Source organism: Ctenopharyngodon idella, chromosome 6, assembly GCF_019924925.1.
Source record: "Ctenopharyngodon idella isolate HZGC_01 chromosome 6, HZGC01, whole genome shotgun sequence".
Lineage (NCBI taxonomy): Eukaryota > Metazoa > Chordata > Actinopteri > Cypriniformes > Xenocyprididae > Ctenopharyngodon > Ctenopharyngodon idella.
In genome coordinates this window covers 30,657,864-30,674,334 of record NC_067225.1, presented here as the reverse complement: position 1 = coordinate 30,674,334, position 16,471 = coordinate 30,657,864, and the positions used below count along the sequence as shown (strand labels likewise).

The 16,471-nt window shown below is 37.8% G+C and overlaps 2 protein-coding genes across 4 annotated transcripts in view; both read right to left on the bottom strand.

The window, feature by feature from the left end:
- The window catches only part of esyt1b (extended synaptotagmin-like protein 1b), a 30,225-nt gene extending 22,222 nt beyond the window's left edge, over nt 1–8,003 (bottom strand). For both annotated transcript variants that reach the window (XM_051896573.1, XM_051896574.1), the window contains exons 1-9: nt 7,327–8,003; nt 6,257–6,298; nt 4,517–4,651; nt 3,814–3,887; nt 2,935–3,007; nt 2,756–2,845; nt 1,565–1,620; nt 1,322–1,442; nt 221–397 (exon numbers count right to left, since the gene is read on the bottom strand). In XM_051896573.1, the coding sequence (XP_051752533.1) occupies nt 221–397; nt 1,322–1,442; nt 1,565–1,620; nt 2,756–2,845; nt 2,935–3,007; nt 3,814–3,887; nt 4,517–4,651; nt 6,257–6,298; nt 7,327–7,686 (1,128 nt within the window). In that variant the 5' untranslated portion in view covers nt 7,687–8,003. The remainder of the gene's footprint in view (nt 1–220; nt 398–1,321; nt 1,443–1,564; nt 1,621–2,755; nt 2,846–2,934; nt 3,008–3,813; nt 3,888–4,516; nt 4,652–6,256; nt 6,299–7,326) is intronic.
- A 2,327-nt stretch (nt 8,004–10,330) lies between these two features.
- On the bottom strand, nt 10,331–16,374 carry zc3h10 (zinc finger CCCH-type containing 10). 2 transcript variants are annotated; one of them, XM_051896213.1, is made up of 3 exons: nt 15,667–16,374; nt 12,280–13,586; nt 10,331–11,439 (listed from the first exon to the last, which is right to left on the bottom strand). In XM_051896213.1, exons 2-3 carry the CDS (start codon nt 13,441–13,443, stop codon nt 10,933–10,935), a joined length of 1,671 nt encoding a protein of 556 aa, XP_051752173.1. In that variant the 5' UTR covers nt 13,444–13,586; nt 15,667–16,374; the 3' UTR covers nt 10,331–10,932. The 2 variants fall into 2 exon arrangements, with proteins under 2 accessions (XP_051752173.1, XP_051752174.1); XM_051896214.1 differs by having other exon boundaries at nt 15,767–16,374.
- Between the last annotated feature and the right edge of the window lie 97 nt (nt 16,375–16,471).

Below are 16,471 nucleotides of genomic sequence, written 5' to 3'. Positions count from 1 at the left end.
CACACGCATGCATGAAACACCAAAGACACACCTACATTAACAGCATGGGCACTCAATGACAAAATGTGGTGTAAATGGTTCAACATTTGAACTGAAGGACAAAAAAACACACATACACAGATACATTCAATATCAAACGGCTTATACAGTACACCTCTTAAAACTTGAAAGAGTTACTTCTTTTCTTAATATTACAATGTGGTGTCATTTTAACACCCACCTCATACATTTCACCCCATTTGGGATTGAGTGTGTTGTCCAGATGCTTGGATTTGAAGGTTTGCGGCCCAACTCTGAGCAGGGCGTACGGGTCAGACATGCCCGCTATAACACCCTTTACATAGTTATCCTTTGAAGCCAGACCGTCGGCCTCCACCAGGTGAATACGCACAACTCCCTTCAAGAAATAAAGAAAGATCATTACTGCATTACTCTCAAATGAAAATAACTAATTACATGGTACCATTATGTTTTATGAAAATAACTACACTGAAAAAGCAGCACCGAAGACACATAGTGGTATTTACACACTATCTTTCAAAAGATTGGAATCTGTAAGATTTAGATTTTTTTTCTTTTTAGATTTAATTTGTTTTTTGAAAGAAATTAATACTCTTATTCACCAAAGACACATTCAATTGATAAAAATTGGCAGTAGATACATTTATAATGTCACAAAGGTTTCTATTTCAAATAAATGCTGTTCTTTCTATTCATCAAATCAGCATACTGGAATGATTTCTGAAGGATCATGTGACACTGAAGACGGGAGTAATGATGCTGAAAATTCAGCTTTGCATCATAGGAATAAATTACATTTAAAGAATTAAAATAAAATATAATTAAAATGTAGTATATTGTATATTTTAAATTGTAATAATATTTCACAACAAAAAAATGTAGTTTTTTTTTTTAAAGTGCATTTATATCTATAACTTTTTACTCTCCACAACATCACCAGAAAAATGTAATTAATAATAATAATTACTATTATATTACACAACATGAACCTATTGCTTAAACGTATCACTGTGCCTGTATACACTACCATATCTATACATCTATACATGTTTATATATCTTTATTATTATATATTTTTGTCTTGTATCTGTGTGTATGTCATTGGTCTCGTACTTTGTATAAGCTGCTATATCAGGCTGTTAATCTGTGTTTTGTTCAATTGAAAACAAAATGTAACTGAGCCCAAACTTTTGAACTGTAGAGTAAATTTCAATTGCAAAAACCAAAGTATCATGTATTTGAGTGTTTTCATCATTGTATATTGATTCTAATGTGTATAAGGTCTGTGTGTGTGTGTTACCCTGGGCAGGGGGCTCCGCAACTGTGCCACATGCAGGTCTGCCACAAGAGGAACAGTGAGACGATTGGGCAACACCAGGAATGAGGCAATCGCATCCATGATCATAGAGTCTGACATCACACTGAGAAAAAGAAATGGGAACAGAAAGTGTGAAATAGATTTAAAAAACGGATGTCGATCAAGATAGCGAGAGTTCTGAAGGGGATAAAATGTTATTGTGTATGTGTAATGTCTGAAACTCACTTGAGCCCTGGAATGTCCAGCAGGTTGGTCAAACCGGTCCAGTTGATGGTCAGTTTCTAACAACAAAGAGGGAAAAGGAGAAGATTGCATGATTCTAATTTATTCTAATTTAAGCACTAATATAGGACACTTTAAAGTTCAGTGGAGCTTCAAAGAACACAGGAGGGTTTCAACTTCCTCAGTTAATAGATGTTACCAAGAACTAATAATGTATTTAAGCTGAAGAACCTGTAGGCCTTGTTTCACAGACAGGGCTTAGATTAAGCCTTTTGATATTAACCTTAATATTAAGCCTTTTAATATAAGCCTCAATTAGGACATTTAAGAAGCTTTTATAAATGTGCTTTAAAAAAGGGGGACCTATAATGCCCCTTTTACAAGATGTAATATAAGTCTCTGGTGTCCCCAGAATGTGTCTGTGAAGTTTCAGCTCAAAATACCCCACATATCATTTATTATAGCTTGTCAAATTTGCCCATGTTTGGGTGTGAGCAAAAACATGCCATTTTTGTGTGTGTCCCTTTAAATGCAAATGAGTTGCTGCTCCCGGCCACTTTCCAGAATAGGGCGGAGCTTTAACAGCTTGGGCTTCGTTTGCTCAACAACAACAAAGCTGGAGAATCTCACACAGCCAAAATGAGGATTGTCAGTAACGGTGTTCAGCCTTATATTGTTCAAACCAGAGTCGGACACTGATGGAGAGACTCACGACATATTTTAAGATATATCAGTGCAAGTTTCTTTCAGTTAAAACAGCTCAAACATGCATTTTAGTCTGGGACTAGCTTAAGCCTTGTCTGTGAAACCGGGGGATACTGTAATGTCAAGAATGTTTTAAGCTTCAAAGAATCATCTAGTAAACTCAAGAACCATATACAGGCAAAAAAATTTTTTTGTTATTATTGTTTAAGATAACCATAGAAGAACCCTTATTTTTCATAAACTCTTAAAAATAAAGGTTCTTTATTGGCATATATGGTTCCATGAAGAATCTTTAACATACATGGAACCTTACCATTCCACAAAAGGTTCTTAGTTTATTAAATGTTTTTCACACAAAATAGTTCTTTTAAGAACTGTTTACTGAAAGGATCTTTGGGGAACCAAAAATGGTTCTTCTGTGGCATTGCTGCAAAAACCCTCTTTTAAAACCTTTTTTTTTTTTAAGAGTACGTGTTTAGAGACACTCACGGGTCTTTGAATGAAGAACATAGTCACAGCACCCACGATTGGGACGTCACCGATCAGTGGCTCCAAAATCACACGCATCATTCCATGAAGCTGTAAGAATGCAAAAGGAATAAACTCTCAAGGTTTCATTTCTACAGTGGGACCGTACATCAAATGTACTGTCAGAAAAATAATCTCACCTGTATTCCCTTCACACCAGCCTTGCAGAAATACCTCTTCACCTCCACGTTTATCTCAACATCTCCCACGTAACTGGAAAAAGATGGCGGAGAGGAAATATTAGGTTGTTTTTAATTCTTTACAAATAAATTTAACGAATCTGCTGAATTTGTTCCAAAGAACTAAATATTAAACTAAAACTTGATGTAACTAACAACAAAAATTGAGTCTTTAAAAAAAGATATACACTAATTATGTTTCTCTGAATAAACTTAGGATTAACAAATTTGAGGGTACATGTACACGACAACAATGTTCTTAAAATTGAAAACGTTTTTCCTTTGCGTTTTTCGGGTACAGATGACAACGCTGTCGAAACGATCCCTGTTTACATGAATCCACGAAAACTACTAAAAACACTGTATTCTGCTGCCAGGCCAGTAGTTGCCGATGTCACTTTGTAAAGAAACACTATGCACCTATAGACTGAATACGTAATACGCATACGTGTGACATCACCATTTTCACAAATGCGTGTTTTTGTAGTTTACCTGGAGACAATAACAGTATCGTTTTCAAAAACTTGCACTTTGAAACCAGTTTTCAAAAGTTTGCTTTTTCAGACCCCCAAAATGCCACTGTCATGTAAATGAATGGCCAAAGTGCATAAAAAGTTTTCAGTTTTTAGTTGAAAATGGTGTCGTGTAAACAGCCCCCGAGTTGGCTGCAGTTTGACAGTCTTGTTTTGTCAGCTTGTGAAATACAGACACAAAATCGATTGCACAAGACTTTTAAATCACTCCCTGAGAGACAACAGACAATTCACTCATTATAGGGCCTCATATTTGCAGAGAATCTCAAATGTCAATCTCAAATCAGTGAAAAGATGTATGCATCACCTGATGTAAACGTCAAGCAGAATTTGACCTTCATCATTTTCTGTATGAGCCTTCACTCCAACCACCTTCATCGGCTGTAAAATAAAGAAAATTCTATTGTAGAAGATAAAAATGTGTTGTGTCTTTGCTCAGATAAAAATCAGTTGTTTCTTTATGCATATTAATGCAATATAGTAGTTTGTATCAGATTTTAAATAGATTTTAGGATAATATTAAAATAATTTAACATCGCATTTGCATGTTCATGGTTCTTTGATGTCAACTAATGATCACATGACATGCAGGTAAACAAATAAGATATTTAATCTTTTTTTTGTTTTGATTTTTAAATTATTTATTTAAATTTTATATTTTTATGATTTAATTAATTATTAGATTTTCATCAGCTCATAAAACCCCTGCAGTAATAATGCAATAACTATTTTTAAACATCAGAAGTCTATAACTATGTTAATTAGCAGGATTTTCACAGGCTTATGTTTTTTAAATCACCTTAACATCAAAATTTCACTCTAGCCTTAACAAGAATGTTTGCCTTGAGACATCAGATGTGTTTATTCTGACAGAATGCTTGTTCGGACATGTTTCAGAGGCAGTAAGGCCTCTTTGATCTCTAGTGGATCTGTAGTGGAATGTGATGTGCAGAAACGTTACTGGAATATTATTGTTTGTGTAGCGGTGTGTGTGTGTTTCTATGTATGACCTTGCCACCGAAGTCTATCTTGGTGAAGCTGAGAGTCTGTAGATGAGTGCTGGAGCCGCGGATGGATGGAGCAATGGTTTCCGTAAGCAGCTTCTCCAAATACTGACCAATAAATGGCCAGGCCTGCTGGATAACCTTGAAGAATAGTCAGGAAAAAAAGAGCATGTCATATTTTATCAGGCAATTTTTTATTTTATATTAAAGTCACCATGAAATCAAAATTGACAATTCTTATTTATGGAATATTGTAGTATTTAGTATAGATGATTTATCCGTGCACATCATTATCTTTTTTCATTCATGTGCCAAATAACTTCTCCTCCCTCTTGCAGCAACAAGGGCGGGGCAACCTGTCCCTCAAATGAGATCCACCAATAGCAAACCACAACCATCCAATCAATTCCCCATAGACAAAATCAAGCCCCGCCCTACATTTGTTCTTGTTCGAGAAGCCGTTTCTCTTGACATATGTCACAATAGGGAAGAAAAGATTATCGCAACTTCTGTTTCACGCTGACTTTAAATCTGCAAACCTATTAGCCATTCTGACATTTTATCAGGATTATACTAATATATTTATTTTAATATTAATAGCTATGAAACAATAAAAACACACAAATCACTTTTAAATTGCATGTGATTAAAAATAAATAAATAAATAAAAAATAATTTTAAACCCTCCTTAGATGAACAAATTTAATTTAATTTAATTTTGAGATTTTCAAGCTCTATGACCAACATTCTTTCCTACAGAGTTGAATTAATAAAATTCCTACTAGACCAGTACTTTGATATGAATATACTCTACGGTCTTTAAAAATACCATAGTTATATGTACAAAAAACATAGTAATGTTAACACCACAGTATTTTGCAAAGGATATATGGGTGTGTAAAATTAATGCATAAAACATTGCATGTAATATATATGTCTGTGAGTTTGGGGGACTAGAGTTCCTTCTGTTTAACACCCATGTCTGTTCTCTGCTCTCCTTGCAGCTGTTTTCACCGTGCCATTTGTGTTTGCCTAGTTGCTATAGTGACCTGTTGTTGTTTGCGGATGTTAAGAGCTGATAAAAGAAGCTAAAGCACCAGATGCCAGGGTATTTTTCAAGTTGTTTCATTACATGTGCAAACCACAGCTTTTAGAAATAGCATTGTGACTCATGCACAGACCACATGGTACGACGAGGGTAGAGTCTGAGCTGGGATAACTGCCAGCGTAAAATGTCTGCCTCGTGAATCACTGATAAAGAACGTCACGGCTAAATATTTGTGCTCTAATGATACGCTGCAGCACTATTATAATCAAACTACTACTAAAACGAAAAGGATAAAACATATCTCTATCTGCTCCTCATTTTTCTCTCTCTCAGTGAGTGAATCTCAAGAATGTTCATTTCATCCCAAAATTAAAAAATTAAATATATATATTTGCATTAGATGCTAGAGATGCAAAAAGACATTTCCAGAGAAAAGCATGTATTGTAACTGATCTATTAATTCAAAGGCATGGAACATATGTTTGTTGAATTAGTGTTTGGTTGAGAATGGATGTGTAATAATAGCATATAGAGCTTTTGTTCAGCAGGCGTGTGGGTGGTCACGGGCAGCTGTCGTGACATGAGGGAGGAGTCATTGATTCGGATGGGTGTGGTGGAGAGGCATGGATCAGGAATACATGAGATATCAGGCTTGATCTCAGTAAACATATGTAAACCGAAAATGCTTGCTGAATTACCTTGTTTAGCCATTCAACCTTCTCCACATCTGGGAAGTTGACCTGAAATAATAAAGAAAAAACAATAACAGACTTCTAAGTGCAAAGACTTTCTATGCCTATGAGCTTTAAAGTGGCTGTACAACAAACTTCAACAGAGGATGTGGTTATAAAGATGAAAAACCAGTACATACAACCACCTCAATCTATCACGAAAGTTTTTTTTTCTCTCCATTTTTTAATATTTCTTTCTTAAATAACAATACATACTATATGCAGTGTAGAATTTGATTTCTCTTTGAAAAAATATGTCCATTAAAATAGATAAATAACTACATTTTAATTTATTTAAATGCATTTTATTTTAATGTCTTTCCCCCCCATTAATAGCCTGCAGCTTATTTTACCACATGATAACCATGAGACATGACCAAATATAGTATAAACTCTTTTATGGAAGCATAGTGTGCACTTGCGGAGAACATGACAAAGCAACGATGTATTCAGAATGATTTGGATGATGGGAATTTTGCCAAGTATGCAGTACACCACCGATACAGCACCACCACCAGGTCGAAAATTGTCCTGTAAATCTGCAGACCACTCCTGCTCTTTAGCAGCATTAGGGATTCGTTTTAGCGAATCGATTCGTTCGAACGGTTTGTTTCAGTGAACTGGTTCAAAAATGATTCACTACGAAGAGAAGTAATCGCGAGGCATTTTTGTTTCTTTTTTCGGTAAAAGAAGTTGTTCTGTAAAAAAAATACTACTGTTTTTTGTATGTAGTCGATTAGGTTGCGTCACATATTGTAGTTGTTTATGGTTCTTACATGTTACCCTCCTCCGTTTACTTCTATGCTTCTCAGCGAATTGATTTCATAAGCCGTGCGACTCTGATTCATTCAAATGAGCGGCGCTTCGGACATAGCCACACTTTTTAGTTGTTTGTAACGATGCAAATGTGTTTTACATTAAATCACTGAATATTTCTTTCTTAGTATGAATAGAAGTGGACTTATTCTGACGTTATGCATTAATAACAAATGAGTATTTTTATTCAATAATAAAGACGCACTTTTGTGTATTCTTACCCATGAAGGCAGGTCTCTTTTACTTCTAAATGACTTGGAGGATGTGTATTCTTGCTCGTCGTTGAGTAACTGTATAGCGGACCTCAGCCTCGTCTCCTTCGCCTCACGAGTATGTTTCCATCCTGCGTATACCATCATCCCAAACACCAACAAACTAGTGCTCACGCGGTAGTAACCAGCCAGGTAAACAGGCAACAAGGCAGTGAGACATTTGCCAAAAGTCCATAAGATTGCCTTGGCATCAAATAATTTAATTTTAGGGACGTCCATTTCTTCGGATGAACTGTCCTGAGCTGGTTCATTCTTCTTTTCCGAGTCCGAGCCCGAGTCATTTTTCGGCCCTGAATCAACGTGCGACATTGTGGTCTGTTGGTTTGTAGGCAAATGTTTCCAGCGATTACAAAACGATTGCACGGAGCGATTTGCAACTCAAATTCAGCATATGCTGTTGATTCAAAGTCACACGATGCCTCGGCGCATGGACTATATAGTGAAAGGCTGCAGAGGAATCGGATGCGCCTGATCACTGCGGATCAATAAGTCACTCAGCCTGAGAAAAACGAAATCGCCCACTTCACCGCTTCTACCCTTCTGGCATGACGGTCTTTTTCCTTCTTGCAGTATGTCTGTCTGAAATCCCTGAAGTGTGGCCTGCACCGTTATTTAGGCAGATCCACGCCCACAGAAAACGACGCAGTTCAATAAAAAAGGGGCGAAAACTTTGCTGGAAGCTGCCGTAGGCAGTTTGTTCTTTTAAAGCTTCTAGCTTTTCATGTATTTAGCCAGTTCTGACTAGCCAAAATTTAATTTAAAACACATGTAATGCAATTCTGACTAGTTCCGACTAAATACTTAGATGAATGATAATGGTCAGTTATGTCCAAACTAATGTAAGATATTATTTTCCATTAGTAATAATTTGCGTACAAGATAGGCTAATGAAATTTTTACTAGATATAATTCAGGGTGATTTATAGCCATGATGCAATTGTTTGTCCAAAAATAAATTTGAAAATTCTAAAGGAATAATTGAACAAATATCCGAAAGCAATCAAACACGAGTTCGACTAGTCGCTTAATTGTGACTATCCAAAACTAATATATCTGGAATGCATATTTGACTAGTGATAGGTTTACTTTAAAGTTTCTACAATGCAATTTTGCCTAGTCATAATTCCAGGTGAAATTATCCATAATATTTACTCACCTGTAAACAACCCTAATAGAATCAAGCAAAAAAATATAGCTGCGAGCAACAATTATCGGGGTTCAAGCACTTTAAGGCCTTTAAGCAAATGTGTAAAAAGGTATTATGTTTTAATTAGCAAGCCTGTATCCATCTCGATCATAGTTGGAAAGACCATTTACAGCCAATACAAGCAATTTACCATAGGAAAAATATAGTTTTTAAAGCTTTTAAACAGTTATCGTGGTTGAGCCAAAAACTTAGGACTTGCTCGCCAAAGTTGGATTTTGAAATAATCTCCAATATTTAACGGACGATTCGATGGGACAGAGGCGGTCCAGGATGCAAAGATGCTCAAGACGTGCTGCCAAGATGGCAATAGTGGCTTTAGGTTTCAAAAATGCTCTTCAGAAACCTACGGGTGACGTCACGAACACTACGTCCATATTCTTTACAGGCACCCCCCTGGTGGCCGATTTCTTTCTAATTTCTCACAGGCCTCTAGGGCCGTGAGTCAAACAGGCCAAGCGAGGTTCGATAACCTTGTCCGATAACTGCTCAAACTTGAGTGGCCGATGGCGGACATGTTTTTTGAGATATGTCAATGTCCTCATAGACAGTCATGGCACCTCGGACGAAGACACTGCATGCCAATTTGATTGGACTAATGAAGTAGTTATAGTCGATTTCATGTTTTTTTTCCTGTTATAGCGCCACCAAGTGGCCAGTCGCCACGTCCTTTTTCATGCGCCCACAGAATGAGCTCTTACATAAGTGTGCTGAGTTTGTTGAAAATATCTCATTCCATTCACGAGTTATAGCCATTTTAGTAAAAGTGGCTCCACCCACTTAGGGACCACGAATTTTTTGATAATTATTGACAATCAGCTGCACTGGTTCCGATCGGGCCAAAAACCTAGGACTAGTTCGCAAAAGTAGTTTTTTTCAAAAAACCTAAAATACCCAAAAAAATTCACAGTGCACCTTGTCCATCTTGATCCAAGGATTCCAACGACATAAGACACTTGAGCCCACACCTAAAGGTTTAGGGAGTTATACACATTTTCATACTTTTGACTGCTGTAGCGCCCCCGTCAGGCCGAGCCTTGCTGACATTGTAGACGGTGTGAGTACTACCAGCCCTCAAAGTTTTATTTTCTGATACCCACAGTTTTAACTAGTAAAATGTTCTCAAGAATAGGCACAACTACATTACAGATATCTTAAATTGTTTTTCTTACTGAGATATTTTACCAATCAAAACTGATTTGTAACAATTAAAAGGCAATAAAGGAATGCAAAGAAGTACTTGCCATAGCAGGTGACAGCCTTCTGCTCGAGGTCTGTATTCATGGGATTGACATTAGTTTTCAGGTAATGTTAATTTGAGAACTGCCCAAATAAAACATACTTCTGATGCAACTAACAATACTATGAACAATAGTTGATTTTGCATGATAACCCTATTAATAAATCTGAGAGATCCCAAACGTTATTTGTTAGCCTAAAAACATCATAAACACTGAAGGATGACAGTTAAGAGAACAGAGCAATATTTCAATGTGACTGTTTCTGGGGTTTTCCAAAACATAAAATGCTTTGAAAAAAAATGGTCAACTATGTTTTAAGCCAGAGGAAAATTTTTTTTTTTTTTTTTTTTAAATAAGAAGGGGAAAATGGTTTGTACGATAATATTTACACACAGCACAGATCCCATTACACCCATGATCTTATCATAAGTGGACAGGCCATGAGAGTGCAAACAACCAGGATGTTATTCTCAACAGAATGAGAAAGTGATCAAACTAATAACAGAAGTCTGGTTTGATTAGAAATATAATTTTTCATCAACAAAGATACTCACCCAAGATGAAAGAAACAAGACCAATATTCTGACAGAAAATGCAGTTATTTAGTTTCCAAAAGAAAGAAATAAAACACTTTTTTTTTGCCTAGGACATGACAAGAATTAATAATGGAGCTTAATGTGGCTGATTCATTATTTTTGTGCAGAATCCAAATAATCAGTTCACACAAAAGCAATTCACTAAACAAACTATTAAAAAAAGGAGTCAAACTAAAACTGACAGCTAACAAGTAAATTCACAATCCTTCTGTAGTGATTAGTTGAATAGTTACATCTTTCAAAATGAGTTCATAAATGTCCTGTGAGGTCAGTGCCGATCTCAGAGGAGTCTTTCCAGTTCTCTTAAAGGCAATCATCCGCTAAAGCATGACAAGAAAAACTGAAATATGTTCCATAAGTTCATCAGTTGACTATACAGAAATCTGTACGTTCATTCAGTCAAAACAATCCTTTCACCTGAGAAACTTCCCACAGTTTACTGGTGAGTTAAACAAAAGGGTGTCAGCGGAGTTGCTTAGATTTTCAGTCTGCTATTTGTTTCATGTATATATTGTTAATGAGGCATAGTGGTGATCCTCATACTCTGACTGGCGATGGGGTACGTCACCATCGGTGTGGTCGCGTGGCTCATCGTGATTCCTGGCAATGGTTGTGCCATGGACACGGCCACCGGCGCCACCGAAACAGCAACAGGGGCCATGGAAACAGGAGGGGCCATTCCCTGGGCGATAGTCTGAGCGAGGGCGGCAGAGATGGGATCGGGGTTCAGATGTGGAGGGGGTGCGGTAGGGGGCGCGGCATTAGACGGAGGGGCGGTTGGCGCACCGGCCGGGGCCACCAGATCTTGTTGAGTGACGGGACGGGGCTGCAGACCAGCACTGCTCAGTGTGGTGTGTGTCTGGGCAATGCCATGGTTGTAGGAGCTCACAGAACCAACAGGGGGTGCCAGACTCTGCTCAGACGGAGCGGGGGTGGAGGACAGCGTCATCACTTTAGCCTGGCTCCGAAACTGAGCGTTCTGCTCCAGAAGCACCTCGTTGGTGGCTAGCAGATTGGACACCTTGGATTGGAAAAAAAGGAAAGCAATTTTGAGAATTTAATTAGAAACTTAATTCTGAAGACATTTAAGATGTGGTTACAGTTGTTTTGCATTTATAAAATAAGTGATCCTGTTACTTATAACATAAAAAGTACAATTTGGAGATGATGTGCATGCTTTGGTTGCAAGATATATAAAGCAAAGACTGGTCTCAACTGCATAGCTCTTCTGAAAAACTTTTACAAATAGTTCATCCAAAAATGAATCAATTACACATGCACAAATCATTCAAAATCTGTATTATTTCTGTCATCCATGGAACATAAAAGATCATCCATTGCAGAAATTAAAAGTAATTTAGAAAGTCAAACATGGGACTGTCAAGCAAGTATTATACAGCTTTTCTGTATCGGTTATCAGCTGATATTAGAGATATTAGAGTATACTGGTATCGGCCAATATTAGCATTATTAATATTTAACAACACATGCCCAATTTTTACATTTAGATTTTACATTCATCACCATCTAACACTCACTTAAAGTTAATCTTTAAAAGAAACCTGTTATATGTAATCTTTAGCAAATCTCAAAATGAGTATTCATTTTTTTCTTACAAAAACCCATCGCTTCAGAATACCTTTATTAACTTTTATGATGGATGGATGCTTTTTTTTTTTGGCTTCAAAATGTACCCCCCCCCTTTACAACCATTATAAAGCTTGGAGGAGCAAGGATATTTAAAAATTTCTCAGATTGTGTTCGTCATATACACCTAGGATGGCTTGAGGGTGAGTAAATCATAGGGTAATTTTAATTTTTGGGTGAACTATACCTTTAAATGAATGAGTACATTCCCTACCTGTTTCTTAAGCTCCTCCACTCTTTTCCTCAGTAGGGCGTTCTCCTCTTCTAGTAAGCGATACTCTAGTGGTCGAGTTGGCAGGGTGGTCTGAACCCCCAGGTCATAATGTCCACTGCTGGTCCCATCGGTCAACCGCAGCCCTTCCAAACGGCGTCTCTTCAGCTGGAGGGTTGTGTGGTCAATGGGGGCCTCCACCGGCCCAGCTTCAAACATGCCATTTTCAAACAGGGGGTCATAGACGGAGCAGGGGCCCCTGTCGTAGCGCCGATGACCCGCCGTCCCCATTGACATACAGCCGCTCATCGAGCCCCCACCTCCACCTCCAACCGACAGGCCCTGGTCTCTGCACCCACCCATGTTGGGACATCCCATTCCCATATAGTTACCTACACCACCACCAACGAGGCCGGACATCCCACCGCAAGCACCACCAACACCAACCGCACCGCCGCCACCGGCGTTCACCATCCCGCTCACGCCACCGGTGACACCCATCATGCATCCGACCCCGACCCTGGGTGAGGCCTCGTAGTCATAGTCCTTCCTGACATGTCGGAACTTGCACTTGTTGCCCCGCTGGCACTCTCCTTTCAGGTAGTCCCTGCAAATGGGCACCTCTCCGCGGCTCAATGGGAGGTCGGTCGGAGACAATCCCAATCCGGCAGCCACCTTCCCCCTGAGCCGAAGTGGAAGCTCTCCGGTTTTCTTATAATAGTCCTCATCTTCCTTCGAGCCGTGCACAAATCGGCAGTTGGTGCGCACGCACTCTTTGTTCTGATGGTCATGGCAGAAGATAAACTCATTTTTCTGCACACCCAAGTCGGGAACTTCATTGAAGTCCGGATGCCTGAAGCGACAGCGCTTGCCACGCTTGCACACGTTGCGCAAAAAGTCCCGGCAAACGCCATCCAGTCCCAAACCGCCGCCGGCTCCGCCGCAGCTGTTGCCGTTTCCTAACGCCCCGCCGCCTCCCATGGTCCCAGGACCTCCGTTACCTCCCACGCAGCCCACTGAGCCACCCACCACCGTCGCTCTACCCTCTCCTACCCCTCCGCCCAAACCCGACCCGGCCCCTCCCTCGTCCCCGACCCCAGTGCCCACCCCGGTCCCACTGCCACCCCCACCGCCACCTGCCAGGTAGGTGCTATCCCGGTCAGGCATGGCGCTCGGCCCAGCGGGAATAGAACGCTGCGCTCATGTGGGTGCCAGAGAGATGGAGGTCATACAAGTGTTCAGAGTTATAGTGCAAGAAGGACAAGAGCTCAGACTGTAGACAAATGCAGATCACAGCTCCACCTGGGCACCTGTAAATATCATACAAATACAATCATATATTATTCCAGAATTAACATCATATAATTTCATAATTAAATGTTAGTGTAATTTAATTTAAAACAATGAATAAACAGTCTTGAGTAAAAATAATTGTTTGCATTTGACCATCCTTTTCTCTAGATCAGGGGTTCTCTGATGTTGGTTTGTGGTGACATGAGATGCAGGTATAAAGAAATAAAATATTTGGTCTTTTTTAGTGTTTTATTTGAAAGTATTTTTATTTTAGTTAATATTTGTGTGACTGAATAAATGTTTAGGTTTTCATCATGACACCCTATCCTAAATATAGGTATCTGCATGCATTGGTCATTACAGAAAAAAAATATATCGGTTGACCATCACAACAAATTTCAGATGCATCATTATGGTGTTCAGCCCAAATTGCATTATATAAGGATGCAATGTTTTTGTGTAGAGACCATTTCAGCCTTAGGCATGCCATACATATTTGGCTTTTGAAACATTTTAAAATTAAAGCCATATAACACCAAGGATGATACTTTAATGCTATTATTTTTTACACTGTCCGGCCAAAAAAAAAGTCGCTGTTTGGATTTTAATAGGCAAATACTTAAGAATCTATGAATGGATCATTATTACAGTGATTATTATTTTTCAACCATGTTATATGTTTGGCAACGATTCTTTTAACCCTTAAAGATGGAGTGTGTACCTTTTCATTTCTTAAACAACCATGTAGGAAGACACATCATGGCCATATTCCAGGATGAAAATGTCAAGATTCACCAGGGTTAAAATTGTGAAAGAGTGGTTCAGAGAGCATGAAAAATCATTTTCACACATGAATTGGCACTTCTGAGTCCAGACCTTAATTTCATTAAAAGTCTTCGGGATGTGCTGGAGTAGACTTTACAGAGTGCTCACCTCTTGCATTGTCTATACAAGATCTTGACCAAAAAATGATGCACCTCTCGATGGAAATAACATCACAACATTTATTTCCATCGAGAGGTGCATCATTTTTAGGTCAAGATCTTGTATTGACAATGCAAGAGATGAGCACTCTGTGAAGTCTACTCCAGCACATCCCAAAAACTTACACTGAGGTTACGGTCAGTGCCAAATCATGAGTGAAAATGATTCTTCATGCTCCCTCCCAACAATTCTTTCGCAATTTGAGCCTGATGAATCTTGACATTGTCATCCTGGAATATGGCCATGATGTGTCTTCCTACATGGTTGTTTAAGAAATTAAAAGCTACACACTCCATCTTTTAGGGTTAAAAGAACCGTTGCCAAACATATAACATGCTAGAAAAATAATAACCACTGTAATAATGTTCCATTCATGGACTCTTAAGTATTTGCCTATTAAAATCCAAACAGTGACTTTTTTTGGGTCGGGCAGTGTATATTATAATTATATTATGCTATATATTAATGGATTCCTTGCAAACCTTAATATTTCCTCCTGGAAATGCAAATATTTATCCAACATATTATGCAGTTTAACAAAAAAAGTACCATGATATTACCCAGTCACTTAATAGTATTCTCTGAAATACTCTTAAGTATCATGAATACATAACAATACATAAACAGTACTGTGACAGCACCATATTACACACACATATAAATAATTTATAATACTCATATACACCATATATATATATATATATATATATTTATATATATATATATATATATCTCGATATTATTAGTTTTTAAATAATAAAATTAAACAATTAAATATTTTTCCGAATCTTCAGTCTCGTATATAATCTATTAGAAGGGCATATAGTAATATACAACAATTGTAACAATTTGTTTACTAGTAAAGTGCTGTCATGTCAAATCTTGAGGGGCGCCAAATACTCTACTCGATGTGTATGTTGCCTACAGAGTGTTACATAAGTAACCAAATATAGATGACTGATTCTTTTGTACATTATTTAGCCTAAATATGCAATATTTATTATTTAATCCACAGCACATAAAGCAAAACATGATCTCTGAAATAAAGGCCTGGATAACGCGCATGCACAGAGCGCAACGATAATAAACTACAACCACTAGTAAACAACTCACCCAATGTACACAACCAGTCGTATCAACGAGATTAAAGAAACTGTATCTGTACATTACTAATTACACGCATAAAGTATGAACTGGCTATGAGAAAGCTTACATTAGAATACAAGTTGGTCCGTGAACAACTACTTCCGGTTTTCTTTAGAAGCACTTCCTGTGCGATAGAAAGCTGGAAAAATGCACTTCAGATTAAAAGGCCTAAAACCACAAAAATACTATGGAGATACCATGGTATTCCAGTGAATTTATAAGAATACCATGGTATTACTATTATACATGTCCAAAAATCATGGTGTTACAAAGGTAAAAGTATAAAAAAGGTACTTTTTGAATGCACCATTATAGTGGTATTATTCCATTAAACATTTAAAATACATAGACAAGTACACTTAAAATGCAACAAGGTGCAAAATTTCTTAGAAAACAGAAGAGCAAAATCTGACAAAGCAGCAAATGCAAACATGGATTCTTATTTCTCCTAAGGTCAAAATTATAGACAAATTTTGTCTTTAAGTGGCATTTAAACAGTTTATGTTCTTAAAAGTAAATGTTAAGAAAACATTCAATTGCAAAAAACAACTTGTTAGAAACAATCACCACCCAAACACATTCAGTATGCTATAAAATCCGTTGTTTGCACAAAAACATCTAAGAAAAATCTATTCTAGACATAATTATGACAACATTACTGCTGAATAGGGGCTAAATTCAGAGTTTGGATTTAGGCTTTTAACTCACATCTTTATTACATAAAGAATAGGTAAACATCTGACCTTGTCAATGATGTTAAGACTCTTTAACT